Below are 14,430 nucleotides of genomic sequence, written 5' to 3' on the forward strand. Positions count from 1 at the left end.
ATACATATATATAGCAACGTCCAATTTGTCCTCTATAACTTCATTTAGATCTAGTATTAGTAGCTAGTATTAGAATAAGAAAACAGCGTATCCAGAGTACGGAAGTTTCCGACCAAAACTTGCCTGTTTTTCTTTGCCAAGTACTCAATTTACTCATTTGCATAAAAGTGCAAAATTTCTCTTTTGACTTGGGGATCGACAACTTTACCAGTGACTTTTTGGCATGCGAATCGGTTTTGTGCGAATCGGAATAAATTTGTTCGTGCTAATGCTTTCCAATTCTCATGTACATTCAGGGGGCCTAACGAATTAGTCATGCGGCTTGGCACGCACATCGAATCTCACATATTTGATGTCTTTCAATATTTTTTAGCATATATCGAAAGAGAACAAGAATATTTCATTTATCGGATTCGAAAAGCTGGGTATATGGTATCTTCTAGTCGGGCACTCCCAACTCTCAGGATACGCTTATTAGTAGACTATAAAAGTAACAAAATCAGTGAGAGTCAGCAGTAAGGGCATGAGAACTTCGGACTGAGCTTGAAGGGCTTTTCCAGAATTTGGTTTGTTTTCGTTTTTATTCAGCTCGTGGATCGCCGGCATTATTTTTTTTTTTTATTTGTGTTATTTTTTATTTATCAGGTCGCCCCCATTTGTGTATGCCACATTTGACAGCGGGACAGCTGCAGCTGCAAAAGCCCCCCCCCCCCCCCCCTCTCCAGCGCCACAAAACTAGATACCCCTCTGCGCATTAAAGTGCAAAGCATAACAGTAACAATTACAACAACAACAACAACAACAACATGATTTCGCTCTTTGGCTCTGTCGATTGCCAAGCGCAACGCTTGAACGCCGACGTCGACGCCGATGCCAGCGTCCGCTGCCAGCTCCGCCAGTGGGACAAAAATAAGCTCAGCCGATAAGCTAGTCTTTTCAGCATTTAATTTAGTTTCAGTTCGGTTTTTGTGTTGCGCCCATTTGCATGTGTGGTTTGTTGTCGCTGGCGATGCATGTTTAATTCGCAGAGTTTGCATTACATATTTTCTGTTTCGTAACCTAATCCTGCATTGGTTCGATTCTTACTCGAGCAGTTATCGATAAGCGATAAGGCACAGCATGCTTTTTAACCGTTACACGCGCTGTTATCTGACGCTTTTACTCTGTGCAGCAGTCGCAGTCGCCGATGACAGCAGCGAGGAAAGCAGCAGCACCATCCCAAGGTTTGCCCAAGTCCCTAAAACCCAAGCAAAATATATCAAACCGAAACAAAGGCTACTTTTAAATACATTGCATTATATTTGTAGAGCTGCCATCTTGTTGAAAAAAATGGTCCATTTGCATTTATGCATTCTCTTCCAAAATGTACACGACTGAACGACCCTGTTTGTTAAATGAGCACGTTAAGTTGGCTGCGCGACAGATCAGCTCATGAAAAGTTGACTTTTCCAAATCGACCACATTTAATAAAGTAAAGTCATTTGCTGGGTATCCCCTAGTAAGACTCTCCCCTTTTATAGAAGGGAGTTCAAATGAATATATGTATGTACATATGTAGATTTAGGGCAGCGCGGAGATCTGGGTATAGGGTATCTGCTAGTCGAGCGCTCTCGACTGGAGCACTCTGACTTGAAATATTTTGTGCTCATTTCAGCAAATGGCTCTGCGACTCAACAGATCTTTGCCTACCAGAGGAGGAGCTAACGCCGGGTTTGGGTAACATACAGCCGCCGCATCGATATGAGAGTCAGCGGGATTGTCGTCTGTCTTGCGGCAAATATGGAGCTATTTGGCCGATGCCCACCGGTGAGTGCAGCCTGTCGCACGACCGCGTGCACTTTGATCCATGGAAGGTGCGCTTCAATGTGGTGGCGCCCAATGCCGTAACGACGCAGTTTCTGCGCGAGACGAATCGCTTGTTTGTGAGCAACCTGCTCAAGGAGTGCACCCGGAACTGCACGCTGGGCAACAGCAAGGAGGTGCTGGTGAAGGCGACGGTGAACGACAGCAGCTTGGTGCTGGACTGGAGCACAGACGAGAGCTACATGATGGTGGTGCGCACCACAGACACCGCCAGCTTTGTGGACATCAAGGCGACGACAGTGTACGGAGCACGCTTCGCCTTCGAAACGCTCAGCAATTTGGTCACGGGCAGTCTATCCAACGGGCTGCTACTGGTGAGCGCTGCTCGGGTGCACGACCGGCCCGTTTATCCGCATCGCGGCCTGCTGCTGGACACGGCTCGCAACTTTCTGCCTTTGCGCTATTTGCGCAGCACCCTGGATGCAATGGCTGCCTCCAAGATGAACGTGCTGCACTGGCATGTGGTGGATACGCACAGTTTCCCGCTGGAAATCACACGAGTGCCGGAAATGCAACGCTACGGGGCATACTCGAATGCCCAGACCTACTCCCGCATCGATGCCGTCAATCTGGTGAAGTATGCACGCCTGCGTGGCATTCGAATTATGATGGAGATCGACGGACCCTCGCATGCGGGCAATGGGTGGCAATGGGGCCCAGCGGCCGGTCTGGGCAACATGTCCGTCTGCCTCAATCAAGCGCCCTGGCGCAACTACTGCGTCCAGCCGCCGTGCGGTCAGCTGAATCCGCTCAACGATCACATGTACGCGGTGCTCAAGGAGATACTGGAGGATGTCGCCGAGCTGGGCGCACCCGAAGAGACCATACACATGGGTGGCGATGAGGTGTACATACCCTGCTGGAACAGAACCGAGGAGATAACCACCCAAATGAAGGCGCGAGGTGACGATCTGAGTGAGGCGAGCTTTTTGCGGCTCTGGTCACAGTTCCATCAGCGCAATTTGAATGCGTGGGACAACATAAATCAGCGCATGTATCCCAGTGTCAGGGAGCCAAAGCCGGTGATACTGTGGTCCAGCCGCCTGACCGATCCCGAGACAATCGAACAGCTGCTGCCCAAGGAGCGTTTTATCATACAGACCTGGGTCAACGCTCAAGACCCGCTCAACCGGAACTTGTTGCAACGCGGCTATCGCCTGCTGATCTCCACCAAAGATGCCTGGTACTTGGATCATGGTTTCTGGGGCAGCACCAGCTACTACAACTGGCGCAAGGTTTACGACAATGCGCTGCCGCTTGACCCGCGTCGGGGCCAGGAGCGCCAGGTGCTGGGTGGCGAGGTGTGCATGTGGAGCGAGTATGTGGATCAGAATTCTCTGGGTAAGTGCGAAATAGCCGCGTGCAACATCCACACAGACGCATCTAACTGTGCTTCATTTGTAGAGGCTCGCATCTGGCCGAGAGCGGGATCGGCCGCCGAGCGCCTATGGTCCAATCCCAAATCGTCGGCCAATTTGGCTCAGCGTCGATTCTATCGCTATCGGGAACGACTTATCGCACGTGGCATCCATCCAGATGCTGTGGTGCCCCACTGGTGTGTCCTCCACGAAGGACAATGTCTCTAAACAAGTCGCCTTCTATTCAATTGTTATTTGTACCATAATAAACACACATATACATATTCAATATTGTAGTGTGGAAGTCTATTTTCAGCATAATACAATCGGAAAACAGTCCAGAAATAAATAAATATATATATATATATATATATATATATATATATATATATATATATATTTGATCCAATTAAAGTCCACTTTTAAGCAGAAGCTTAAATTATTCCCTAATCGAAAATGTTTGGCGCTATAGAATGATATGTTAAAAGCAAAATAAGTAGATATGGAAATACTTTACGAATGGCATAAGAAAGTTAAAAATAGAAACTAAAATTCCAGAAAGTAATCATTCCTTAAAACGACAGAACGACTGAAGCGAGACACAGATTTGAGCAGGATGGTCAAATGGATCATAATCGTGGGTGAATACGCAAAACAACAAATATTCATCTAAGAATCGTAGTAAAATTCATTCACTACAAATGCAACAGCAATAAAACGAAATTTTGTTTTCGTTTATGTAACAGAATAATAAATTTAAATCAATAACGTCTTTTGCGCGCCATCTTTCAAGCCAATCAGCTGTTGGCAACAATAACAAGGTGGCAGGGCTATTTAGCACAGTCAGCTGCTATCTGCAAGATCCGGCAACGCCGTTTACAGCACAATATTTGTATACAGCGTAAATAGGCCGGTGGTGCATTTCTTATAAATTGAAGCTGATTAACGCATTGCAAAATGCGGTTACTGGCCAGTGCACTTTATTTGATTAGCTGCTTGCACTTTGGTCAAGCCAATATAACAGACGGCAACAACAACGACAACGACAATGGCAATATTTTGCCCGTGGTACTGTGGCATGGCATGGGCGACACTTGTTGTTTTCCCTTCAGCCTGGGCTCCATTAAGAAGCTGATCGAGGAGCATACGAACGGCACCTACGTGCGTTCCTTGGAGATAGGCGCCAATATCGTTTTGGATTATGAGAGCGGCTTCTTTATACATCCGAACAAGCAGGTCGACTACGTCTGTCAGCAGCTGGCACGCGACGAAAAGCTGGCCAATGGATACAATGCCATTGGCTTCTCGCAGGGCGGTCAATTTTTGTAAGTATAATTGTTAAAGTAAAAGGTCACTTAAATAGCATACCTCCTCCTACAGGCGAGCGCTGGCACAGCGTTGTCCCACGCCGCCAATGCGAGTGCTCATCAGCTTGGGCGGCCAGCATCAGGGCGTCTATGGAGTTCCCAAATGTCCCACGCTAAGCGTCAGCAGCTGCGAGTACATTACCAGGCTTCTGAACTATGCCGCCTACGATGAGTAAGTGCATCATACTGGCATAAGTTCCCTTTCCCTCATTATATGAATATGCCAACTGTGCGTAGGCGGGTCCAAAATGGTCTGGTGCAGGCTACCTATTGGCACGATCCGCTGCATGAGAATAGCTATCGGCTGAAGAGCAGCTTTCTGGCCGACATCAACAACGAGCTGTACATTAATGAACGCTATGCAGAGAATCTTAACAAGCTTAAAAGGTACAATTTTGGATTCTGTTTTGATTTTGTATTCAAAATCTGACCAACTGCTTGAACTGCAGATTTGTCATGGTTAAATTCCTCAACGACACCATTGTGCAGCCTAAGGAGTCGCAGTGGTTTGAATTCTATGCACCTGGTCAGGACAAACACATACTGCCGCTCAACGAAAGCAAAGTTTTCAAGAATGTAAGATTCAAAATTCGCATAATATTCGAAGTTTTGCTAAAATAGCTGTTCCACTTAAAGATTGGGCTGGAGGAAATGAAACAACGTGGAAAACTGCAGTTTCTCAGCGTCGAAGGCGATCATCTGGCCATATCAAAGGAATGGTTTATCAAGGAACTGGTGCCCCTTCTTCTGGAACTAGAATAAAGATTACGCCAAGCATGACGACTTTGATGGCTCATGCGGGCAAACAAAGGAGCTTTACTAGCATATTTTAAAGCCGATTAACGCACGATATAGAACATATGTACATTTTATATATACTTGATTTGATTATATATATATATATATATATTATATATAAAATTAGTAATTTCGAAGTTCAGTTTTGCGTACAAAATGGATTTGCCTTATTTAAAATATTATACATACATATTTATTAGCTGTGTTAAGGTTGTAAGTTATTATTATTAATATTAATAAACATTTCTGGGAAATATTCAATGCAAGGCAGTCGCGTGTTCCGACTATGATTCATATATTACGAACTTGACGTCCACATACATATATTTATGTTTATATATATAGGAATATATATTATGTATATATAGCTATGTACACGGGGCAACTAACAAAAGCTTATTGACAACCATAGAATTATAAGATTTACATTTGACATTCAATTGATTAAAGCAAAACAAGTGGATAACCACAACCAGCACAGATCCAGTGCAGCACAGATTCCTATGCGTGCGGAATTATTATTGTTATAGGTGTTTCGGAGTAGGACTTCTTCGTTTTTTGGTAGATGCACCACGTCATGGCATTAGCAATCACATCATAACTTGGACTTTGTATTTGTATTGCGAGCAAAAAAGATTTCTGGATCCTTGTGCGGACGCTGAATCTCACGATAATTATTGACTATTTTCTTGGACTCATCTTTGGGACACGATTGTAAGTTGCGAAACACGCTTACCTACAAATCCAAACAGAAATATATTATACACTTAAGCTGTGTGCTATTGTGATGGATGCTGCTGTGGCAACGTACCTGACCCCGCGACACATAAATGGGCGTCCGGTAGATTATCCACGTGACACTCTCAAAGTACGGCGCCGTTGTCAGCGAGCCCTTGTATGTGTAATAGTGTTTACTTAGCTCCTGCAGACCGATCCAGGACAGGCAGTCTGCAAACAGAAAAATGGAACACATTTCAAACTGGATAATTGTGTATTTATATTGGGCTAATATACTCACCCGAGTCCAAGGATGCGCTTGTATGGATCTTTTGGACAATGCGTATGCCTTCGGTGATCTTCTTGAACTCTGGGCAATCCTTGTCTCCACAGGCCTGAATGAAAAAAGCAACAACAGCGAGCCCGTCCGGTTTGTTTTTGGCCTCGGCAAAGTCCTTATACTTGGCATTGTAGTGAACGGCATGTGCCTCCATCGAGTACTTCATGCCCTCTAGCGTATGCTCGCAACCAGACTCATCCGAATCGGACCAGTGGAAGTGCAGCTGCTCGAACACATACATGTTGGTGTCGAGGGCGCCACCAATAATGTACGGCTGTTGTTTCCTTTTGCTAAATGTGACCATCGCCGAAGTGCCTGTGTTCTGGACGCGCGCAACACCTACCGGCTCCCAATGGCCATGATACTCGAGCGGATCAACATCGTCAATATGCTCGATGGCACGATTGCTAATCTCGATGGGCGATTGCACTGGCATACTGTGTACTGGTCCGGCTGGCGCTGCTCCGACCTGCTGCTCCTAATCTATGTTATGTGCGCGGCGTTCAAATATTTCTTCTTCCTCAGCTTGTAGACACGCCCGCGATCGGCAGCGCTGGCGTCGTCCAAGTGCTCGACTGACAGAGGTGGCGCTTGCGGCGGCGACGTCGTGATGGCGACTGTTCTCCTTGACGCCGGCGTGTGTAAGGAAGTTCTGCGACGGCTCTGCCCCGTGGCCGTCCGTATAGTTAGCTCTTTGCGCCGGCCTTAACTGCCTGAAAATGTACAAAGACAACAACAACATGAATAATAGCAACAACAACAACAAAGACAACAAACATTCAACATGCAAATGTCAGTTACCTAGTAATTGAAAGCAACAAATTGGAACAACTGACAACTTGCAGTGGTCAATAAAATCAATTAATCAAAAAATCCGTGAGTGAACAACATGCAACAGACCCGCTCAGACGCACCGGCTCACTAGCTGAGACCTGGAGCCGGAGCCGGAGACCGAGTCGGAATAGCTGCTCTCTAACTATTTGCAATTGTAATTGACACCTGTGTAATGCAAGCGCACCCCCATCCCTCCCTCCTAACATCCGTATTTGATGAGCCATTTGAGAAATTAAAGTGTAGTTTGTATGAATGATATCTCACTGTCTCCACCTGGCCTCAGGTAATCCGGCATCGGGCATCGGGCATGGGGCAACCGGCTGACATTCTGCACGGCCCGCTTTAAATATTCAGCGGGCTTGTCTTGTTTGCACCTCGCGGTTGTTTGTGGGTCTTCCCAGAAGCTCGTTATTGATTCGTTAGCTAATTGCGAGTTCTTGCATATTTAATACGTGACAATTGATAGGCCACAAGACGCACCACCAACAAAGTTGGACGTTTTTCAAATTGCGTGTTCAACAACTTTAGTGCACACTTTAGGTAACCTTTTTATACCTAATATTTTCTTAATGGTGTCCCCATTTTATTGTTACGGCTGTGGGAACGACAGATATACCTAGACTTTCACTTATCTGATCATTTAGACAAGTTGTCCTTATACACTTGGTCAATCGGTTGTTTAATTTGAGTACTTTACACTAGAAAATTATGCTATTGAATATGAATTGAATGTCGTTGGGATAAAGATACAATATTCGAGATACAATTTTTGATTCAATTTTCCACTCAGATGCACGGCCAATCGGTAAGCGATGTGCATCTCATGAGTATCGTAACAAAAAGCTATATGCGAAAGTCTTCCACCCATTTTCCGATGAGTGGATCAATGCGTTTGGTACACGAAGTCATAGACTCATGTCAAATCGAATGCCTTGCTTTGTAGGTTTGTTGAAGTTAAAGCTGACTAAATGTAAACACCTGAAGATTATGAATATAGATACTAATAATCATCTCAAATTCACACAATATTGTATACTATATACAGAGGTCAAATTTAATCTTAATGTTGAATTTTGTTTAATTTCAAAGCTTCTATAAATGTCGCTAGGGCAATTTGGGAGCCACAATACACAAATACATTCTACGGCTAGTACCTTTATTTAAAAGTGCTTTAACAATTGCAATTGCATAGGAAAGATCGATCCGTTTAGAAAAAACATATTCGTTTTGTTAAGATATCTTAGTTTGAAACACGTTAAATGACATGAGTTGTTGATGATATCGGAAAAAAAAAATAAAATTTCATCATGTTTTTCTTTTGAATAATTGAAAAGATTCAATAATCGATACGTCAACGGCGTTAAGAAAATGTATAGCTCTTAGTCCAATACTTTCATATGCAAAATGCACATCGGGTGCGAAGGTCTGCTATAGGCCGGAACGTGCCCTGGGATTGCTTAGATTTAGCTATATATATTTTCGCCTATTTTTATTGCCTTTTAGCTCTTGAAGTTTTCTCATTATGCGACAATTAACAAATGCTGTTGGCTAATTAACAAGTGCTTATGGCAAAACATAAGAGCCTGGCCATAAAGAATTCTTCAAAGAAGTGCTCATAAAACGTTTACCGTGGATATTTATAGAAGAAGAAAAAACGTTTGATACGATTAGCTTGTGCTTAGCATTCATCATAAAGCCAAATATGATTTTAATTGACATTTATACAATACCCTAAATACCCACTCAGACGCATTTAGAAGTCAACGCTAATGGCAGCGATTCCGGGATTAGAGAGGCAGGTGGGGCAGGGCTAGTTAGCCTTGTGCAACTCACAGCAGACTGTGAATTTACGACAGACACTCTGAACTTATGTGTTGGTTATATGTTTATGGCATGTGCTCATATCAAAGGCATTTACTGATAAGCCGAAGAGAGGTCGAGAAACCAGCGGTAATTGCTGCGTCTAGCCACTGCGAATCAATCGGCCAACTAACTGCCCGTAAAATGTATATATATAATCGCCACCATTAACTTGGCATATCAAGTTTGTCGCTCCCCAAAAGGCCCTATAGCAGGCAATATCTTGTGATTTGTTTCTACGTTTACATTTCTGATATCTTATCATATCTAGAGCAAATGCAGTTAGTTTGTAGACATGCGTCATTTGCAGCGCAAAACTTGAAGACATATCAATCCCATATGTATATACATATATATGTATGTGGTACACGTCATATGTTGTTTGTCCAATTAATCCAATCCAAAGCTAGATATTGATTCTATTCGTCGTGCCTGCAACCATTTATATGAAATTAGTTGAACTATTTAATAAGACGCAAGCTCCAGATGTTTCCAAATGTTTATACTCTATCTTACTTAATCCAAATTTTGTGCTGTTGCCTTTTTAGCTTGAAATCATGACAAAATATAAATTTGTTTTTCTTTTGCTTTACAGTTTCCAGAAGATTCCTGATCTTATCAGTGCACTCTAATCATTAAAGAGAAAGACCTAAAACATATCGAATTTCAAATCAGGTGTAAATCAATTAAGATAAATACAAAACATACCTGGACCTGGACTTGGCCAATGCACAGACATCCTTCAACAACTTTCTTATCTAATTGAACTTACACAGTTAATGGCTAAATAAGCAGAATGCAATTATTTATCTATACACAGTACTAGAGTTTATATATGTTTTATCAGTAGAGTCCATTATGCAAAAAGAAACAAAAATATGGTCCGAGATAAGCGGAAGGCACGTTTTCAATGCTGGCACGACGAATTTCGATAGAAGTACGCACAGCTTAATATATATATTATATATATACTTATTCACTTTAGCATATATACCCATGTATATGAGGAGGGCGAGATCTGATCAGCAACAATTTAAGTGGCATTTGGATGCATACGTCATCTAAGGTCATGTGACGGCAATTTGGGAGTTGTCTGCCTGATTGATGGATCAGCCCAGCGGCTTAAGAGCGACAGAGTAGTTGAATTGATAAGTCTTGACTTATCATTTTGTACACGCATTTGTATGCAGGTGTGCGTATTTGTGCTGCCGTCACACACACTTGAATCACATTGTGACCGAGTAATTACTTAAGTACGCGTACTACTGTGATAAACCTTATCGCTTAGATCAATGTTGGAAGAGTCATATAAGGGAAAACAAAACAATAAACAGGTGAGACACAAGACGGCATAGAGAGTGAGAGAGAGCGAGCGAGTGTTACAGTTAAGTAATAACATTGAGGCGGCAATCGAAAACTGTCGCCCAGAGCCAAGAGCCAAGAATAGAACCTGAAACCTGCAGGTAGCATGCAAATTTGCCAGTTCAGCTACGCAATGACCTCATCCATTAGGCATGCGTTAAGTGAGGAAGCAACAGGAGCAGCAGAGCGACAACAACAACAACCGCAACACCATCGACCAAATAACAGTTCAAGGGTCAGCATTTTGATTGCCCAGCTATGCGCATACTCTGTAAAAGTTCAATATAGTTCAATACATATGTAGCTCAAATACTCTAAATTCAATTTCAATTAACGACCTTTCTAAACAAACGCTCAACTTATTTATCGAATGTGTACAATTGAAAATAATAAGTCTTAATTACAAATGTTTCCACACCTTTCGTATATTTTACAACATTGTGCTCACAGCTTGCAGGGTATAACAAATATTGATGTTGGACAGCTGTTATTGTTGTTGCTACTCCCTACGCAAATCAATAATTGAGCGGCAAGTGCAGTGTTGCCCGCCCATAGCTGACCTTCGCACTGGCATTGGGGGTTTGGGTGGTGTTGGTGAAGCGGTAAACGGTAAACGGCAAGCGATGCCGGGTTGGGGAAAATGTGATTAGCAGAAGGGAGAGAAATTCTTTGCACATTTTACACCTTTGCCTATAGCATTTTAATTTTGAAGCGCAATTAAATTGCTTGCAGTCACTGTGGCAGTCGCTGTCACTGCCGGCGTTATGTTATTGTTGTTTTCCTATGCAGACAGACATTTTTAATAACTGTGATGCCCAGACAGTCGGCGCAATATATGTATGTATTTACATACTCACACATATGCATATATAAATTCAATATAGTCATACACATATGTATGTATATAAATATATGTGTATATGTATTCATGTCATGTAGATAAGTGACTGCACACACACACACACACACAAACCTACATAATACAATATGTATACATGTAGTTAATTGTACACTAATTTGTTTGTATGTACATATGTATATTTGATCTGGTCGGTATATTTACCTGTTGATTTTGATTTACTTTTGCTTTTGCACTTTGTAGTCGCCGTTGTTGTCGCCCTGCGTTCAACTTTAAGAAACTAGCAACAGCTACAATTAATGTATGCAAATGCAAAAAAAAAAAGAAAATGTTGACACACGCGCACACAATTTCTTTTTATAAGCGCGTAATTGTTGTTGATTAATATTTATTTTTATTTTTTATTGAGAGCCAATAAAAAATACCGCATTGCCAGCAAATGCGTTCGCAATCCCGATTTAAAAAAAAAATCACTTAATGTGGGCCAAGGGACAACGCAGTGTTGACAAAAACTGAGATGTTAATTAACAGTCTCAATAACGTTTCTGGAATCAGTTTGAAACAAAATGAAATTCTGTTAGTGAACAGTCCGCTGGTAGAAATGAAATTCCAGTCGTTTTTGGCGATAATTTAAGTGTGACCAGTCTAGCGAATGGTGATATTTAAGTATCGATAAGTTTGCTAAAGACTCATAACACTCTATTATTTGTAAAATAATTAACTTATAATATTAGGAACTGTGGGCAATATTGTAGAATGCTTTCATAACTATTTTATGTCAATTTAACTAATTTGATCGCAACAGCTTCGAGTTTTCACTTGAATTTTGCTTGTTTTAGCTGTGCTAACTAATGTTGTCAATTTTTTGAATAAATAAATCAAACAAAATTCACACTATTTCTGCTTGGACGTAAAAGCGATATATATAATTCAAATCGAAACGAATCAATTACATGGTTTTGCACCCCTGACTATAGTACACTTATCGATTACAAACGAGTCGCACAACGCAAAGTACTTTCGGACGTGTATCTTTTTCAATATAGTAAATTTTAATTTATATTTCTTAAAGTCAAGTTTCTTCCGTATTTCTTCGTAGGGAAGACGCCTTATATTCAAATTAAATACAGCTTGTTTAAAAACAAACCTCACACTTTTTCCAAATTTGTTCAAATTTTACATTTTATTTGTCATTGTGGTAAGTAGTCAGCGTCATAAAGGAAATTAAATATGCGTAATGCCTTTTGCGAAATTCACGAAGTTGCAATGTTTAACCGTTTAAATACACGTGTGTTGACTGGTTTCTCGTTAATTTCTATACAAATCTAGTGTATGCGCAGGGCTTTGTGTAATCGGCAGTTGGTTGTATTTACAGCAAGAGCACATGCACATGCACACACACATACATACATATGTTTATGTGTATATACAAATGTACATGTATGCAAATGCATGGGTGAATGCCGCCAAGCATTTGTCTTAACATGAATTTTAAGAAATATCGCTTGCTTTTGCATAATTTGCAGATCAAGATGCCGAACATCAAGTTGCAGTCATCTGATGAGGAAATTTTCGATACCGATATACAAATTGCCAAGTGCTCCGGTACAATTCGCACCATGTTGGAGGATTGCGGCATGGAGGATGATGAGAATGCCATTGTGCCATTGCCGAATGTGAATTCGACAATTTTGAGAAAAGTGTTGACCTGGGCCAACTATCACAAGGATGATCCACAGCCCACGGAGGATGATGAGAGCAAGGAGAAGCGCACCGATGACATCACATCATGGGATGCCGATTTTCTGAAAGTTGACCAAGGCACGCTTTTTGAACTGATCTTGGCGGCCAATTACTTGGATATTAAGGGCTTGCTGGAGCTAACCTGCAAGACCGTTGCCAACATGATCAAGGGGAAAACACCCGAGGACATCCGCAAAACGTTCAACATCAAGAAAGATTTTACACCTGCCGAGGAGGAGCAGGTGCGCAAGGAGAACGAATGGTGTGAGGAGAAGTAAGCGGCACTCCATACCCATACTGGGCAGATGTCGCCAGATGGTAAATGGCTGCGATACTCATCTGCGAAACTTCTGAAGAAAATAAAAAAACAAACATTTGAAAACTAGGATAATGAAATACGCTTTTTCAAACTGAACCATTGCTTGAACGAACACTTGCGTATTAAATAACTTTTATCTAGTTTATGTATAAGAAGGTTAAAATACACACATACTTTGAAATATTTTTCTCAAAAAAACAAAACCAAATTTAATTATATATAATCATGAAAAAGAACAAAAAATTTGCAATAAAATGTAAACTGCGTTTAAAGATTATGTGAAAAATTAATAATAATGATATATATATATATACATATACTATATATATATATACTATATATATATATATATATATATACCTTAATCGTGAATCATAGCTTTTGCGCACTTACTCGTTTTTACATATAACAACAAAATCGAATGTATTTTATTTCCATCTGTTTAGCCTAAAATTCTTCAACAATTCCTTTGGGATACAAATGTCTAAAAACATGTTTCGACTTTCTGTTTACAATTTGTGCCAAAGGTTTGAACCCCCAACTTGATGACGCATCTAGTATTCGCCAAAAACTTATAAATGGTTGTCATTTCCGGAGTTGATGTTGATGTTAACTGATATTGAACACTTTCCCGTCAATCGAACCTTCTCGCAGCATTGGGCAGCTTAATAAAATATGAGTTTTCTTAAGCTAACGAACAAGTTGAGATCTGTACCATCAAATGTTAATTTTGGCTTGGCAAATGGTTTTTAAATGTTGTCGTGGGATGAATCAACAGCCAGGCCCTCAGCAGGCCGTTCTCGCCTCTCCTATATAGATATGTAAAGGGCTTCTCTGTGCTCCTAGCTGCTTATGGGCCAAAAATAGTGTCTATAGTCAACTACCAACTCCTGAAGAGACAATCGATTCCTAACCTCGGCTTAAGCATAACACATACTCTGCGCAAGGGTATCTCATATTCGGCGTGCCGGAGCTAACTGTTATTTCATTTCGGTGTCGGGTCGGCGTGC

The 14,430-nt window shown here is 41.6% G+C and overlaps 4 protein-coding genes across 5 annotated transcripts; 3 read left to right on the plus strand and 1 right to left on the minus strand.

The window, feature by feature from the left end:
* Nucleotides 1–969: 969 nt before the first annotated feature.
* On the plus strand, nucleotides 970–3,511 carry LOC115764258 (chitooligosaccharidolytic beta-N-acetylglucosaminidase). The gene is made up of 3 exons (XM_030707177.1): nucleotides 970–1,223; nucleotides 1,655–3,204; nucleotides 3,268–3,511. The coding sequence occupies exons 1-3, from the start codon at nucleotides 1,120–1,122 to the stop codon at nucleotides 3,447–3,449; spliced, it is 1,836 nt and encodes a 611-aa protein (XP_030563037.1). The 5' UTR covers nucleotides 970–1,119; the 3' UTR covers nucleotides 3,450–3,511.
* A 506-nt stretch (nucleotides 3,512–4,017) lies between these two features.
* Nucleotides 4,018–5,466, plus strand: LOC115764259 (palmitoyl-protein thioesterase 1). The gene is made up of 5 exons (XM_030707178.1): nucleotides 4,018–4,546; nucleotides 4,602–4,760; nucleotides 4,826–4,975; nucleotides 5,038–5,164; nucleotides 5,225–5,466. Exons 1-5 carry the CDS (start codon nucleotides 4,179–4,181, stop codon nucleotides 5,348–5,350), a joined length of 930 nt encoding a protein of 309 aa, XP_030563038.1. The 5' UTR covers nucleotides 4,018–4,178; the 3' UTR covers nucleotides 5,351–5,466.
* Nucleotides 5,467–5,590: 124 nt separating this feature from the next.
* Nucleotides 5,591–11,853, minus strand: LOC115764260 (carbonic anhydrase 2). Of its 2 annotated transcripts, none has more exons than XM_030707179.1 (4): nucleotides 11,563–11,853; nucleotides 6,405–7,156; nucleotides 6,198–6,334; nucleotides 5,591–6,122 (listed from the first exon to the last, which is right to left on the minus strand). In XM_030707179.1, the coding sequence occupies exons 2-4, from the start codon at nucleotides 6,877–6,879 to the stop codon at nucleotides 5,982–5,984; spliced, it is 753 nt and encodes a 250-aa protein (XP_030563039.1). In that variant the 5' UTR covers nucleotides 6,880–7,156; nucleotides 11,563–11,853; the 3' UTR covers nucleotides 5,591–5,981. The 2 variants fall into 2 exon arrangements, with proteins under 2 accessions (XP_030563039.1, XP_030563040.1); XM_030707180.1 differs by lacking the exon at nucleotides 11,563–11,853 and adding an exon at nucleotides 7,894–7,988.
* Nucleotides 11,854–12,272: 419 nt separating this feature from the next.
* Nucleotides 12,273–13,618, plus strand: LOC115764270 (S-phase kinase-associated protein 1-like). Its single transcript, XM_030707195.1, has 2 exons — nucleotides 12,273–12,556; nucleotides 12,885–13,618. The coding sequence occupies exon 2, from the start codon at nucleotides 12,891–12,893 to the stop codon at nucleotides 13,377–13,379; it is 489 nt and encodes a 162-aa protein (XP_030563055.1). The 5' UTR covers nucleotides 12,273–12,556; nucleotides 12,885–12,890; the 3' UTR covers nucleotides 13,380–13,618.
* Nucleotides 13,619–14,430: the final 812 nt, after the last annotated feature.

This window comes from Drosophila novamexicana, unplaced genomic scaffold (genome assembly GCF_003285875.2).
Source record: "Drosophila novamexicana strain 15010-1031.04,08,12 unplaced genomic scaffold, DnovRS2.1 tig00000820-arrow-pilon, whole genome shotgun sequence".
Lineage (NCBI taxonomy): Eukaryota > Metazoa > Arthropoda > Insecta > Diptera > Drosophilidae > Drosophila > Drosophila novamexicana.

Bases quoted from the DNA above. Each gene is read 5' to 3' on its own strand.
- LOC115764258 (XM_030707177.1), top strand. From the start codon at position 1,120: ATGCTTTTTAACCGTTACACGCGCTGTTATCTGACGCTTTTACTCTGT. The intron at 1,224-1,654 runs GTTTGCCCAAGT...TGCTCATTTCAG, and splicing joins AGCAGCAGCACCATCCCAAG to CAAATGGCTCTGCGACTCAA. The intron at 3,205-3,267 runs GTAAGTGCGAAA...CTTCATTTGTAG, and splicing joins TGTGGATCAGAATTCTCTGG to AGGCTCGCATCTGGCCGAGA.
- LOC115764259 (XM_030707178.1), top strand. From the start codon at position 4,179: ATGCGGTTACTGGCCAGTGCACTTTATTTGATTAGCTGCTTGCACTTT. The intron at 4,547-4,601 runs GTAAGTATAATT...CTCCTCCTACAG, and splicing joins TCGCAGGGCGGTCAATTTTT to GCGAGCGCTGGCACAGCGTT. The intron at 5,165-5,224 runs GTAAGATTCAAA...TTCCACTTAAAG, and splicing joins AAAGCAAAGTTTTCAAGAAT to ATTGGGCTGGAGGAAATGAA.
- LOC115764260 (XM_030707179.1), bottom strand. From the start codon at position 6,879: ATGCCAGTGCAATCGCCCATCGAGATTAGCAATCGTGCCATCGAGCAT. The intron at 6,335-6,404 runs GTGAGTATATTA...TTCTGTTTGCAG, and splicing joins AAGCGCATCCTTGGACTCGG to ACTGCCTGTCCTGGATCGGT. The intron at 6,123-6,197 runs GTACGTTGCCAC...TTGGATTTGTAG, and splicing joins TTTATGTGTCGCGGGGTCAG to GTAAGCGTGTTTCGCAACTT.
- LOC115764270 (XM_030707195.1), top strand. From the start codon at position 12,891: ATGCCGAACATCAAGTTGCAGTCATCTGATGAGGAAATTTTCGATACC.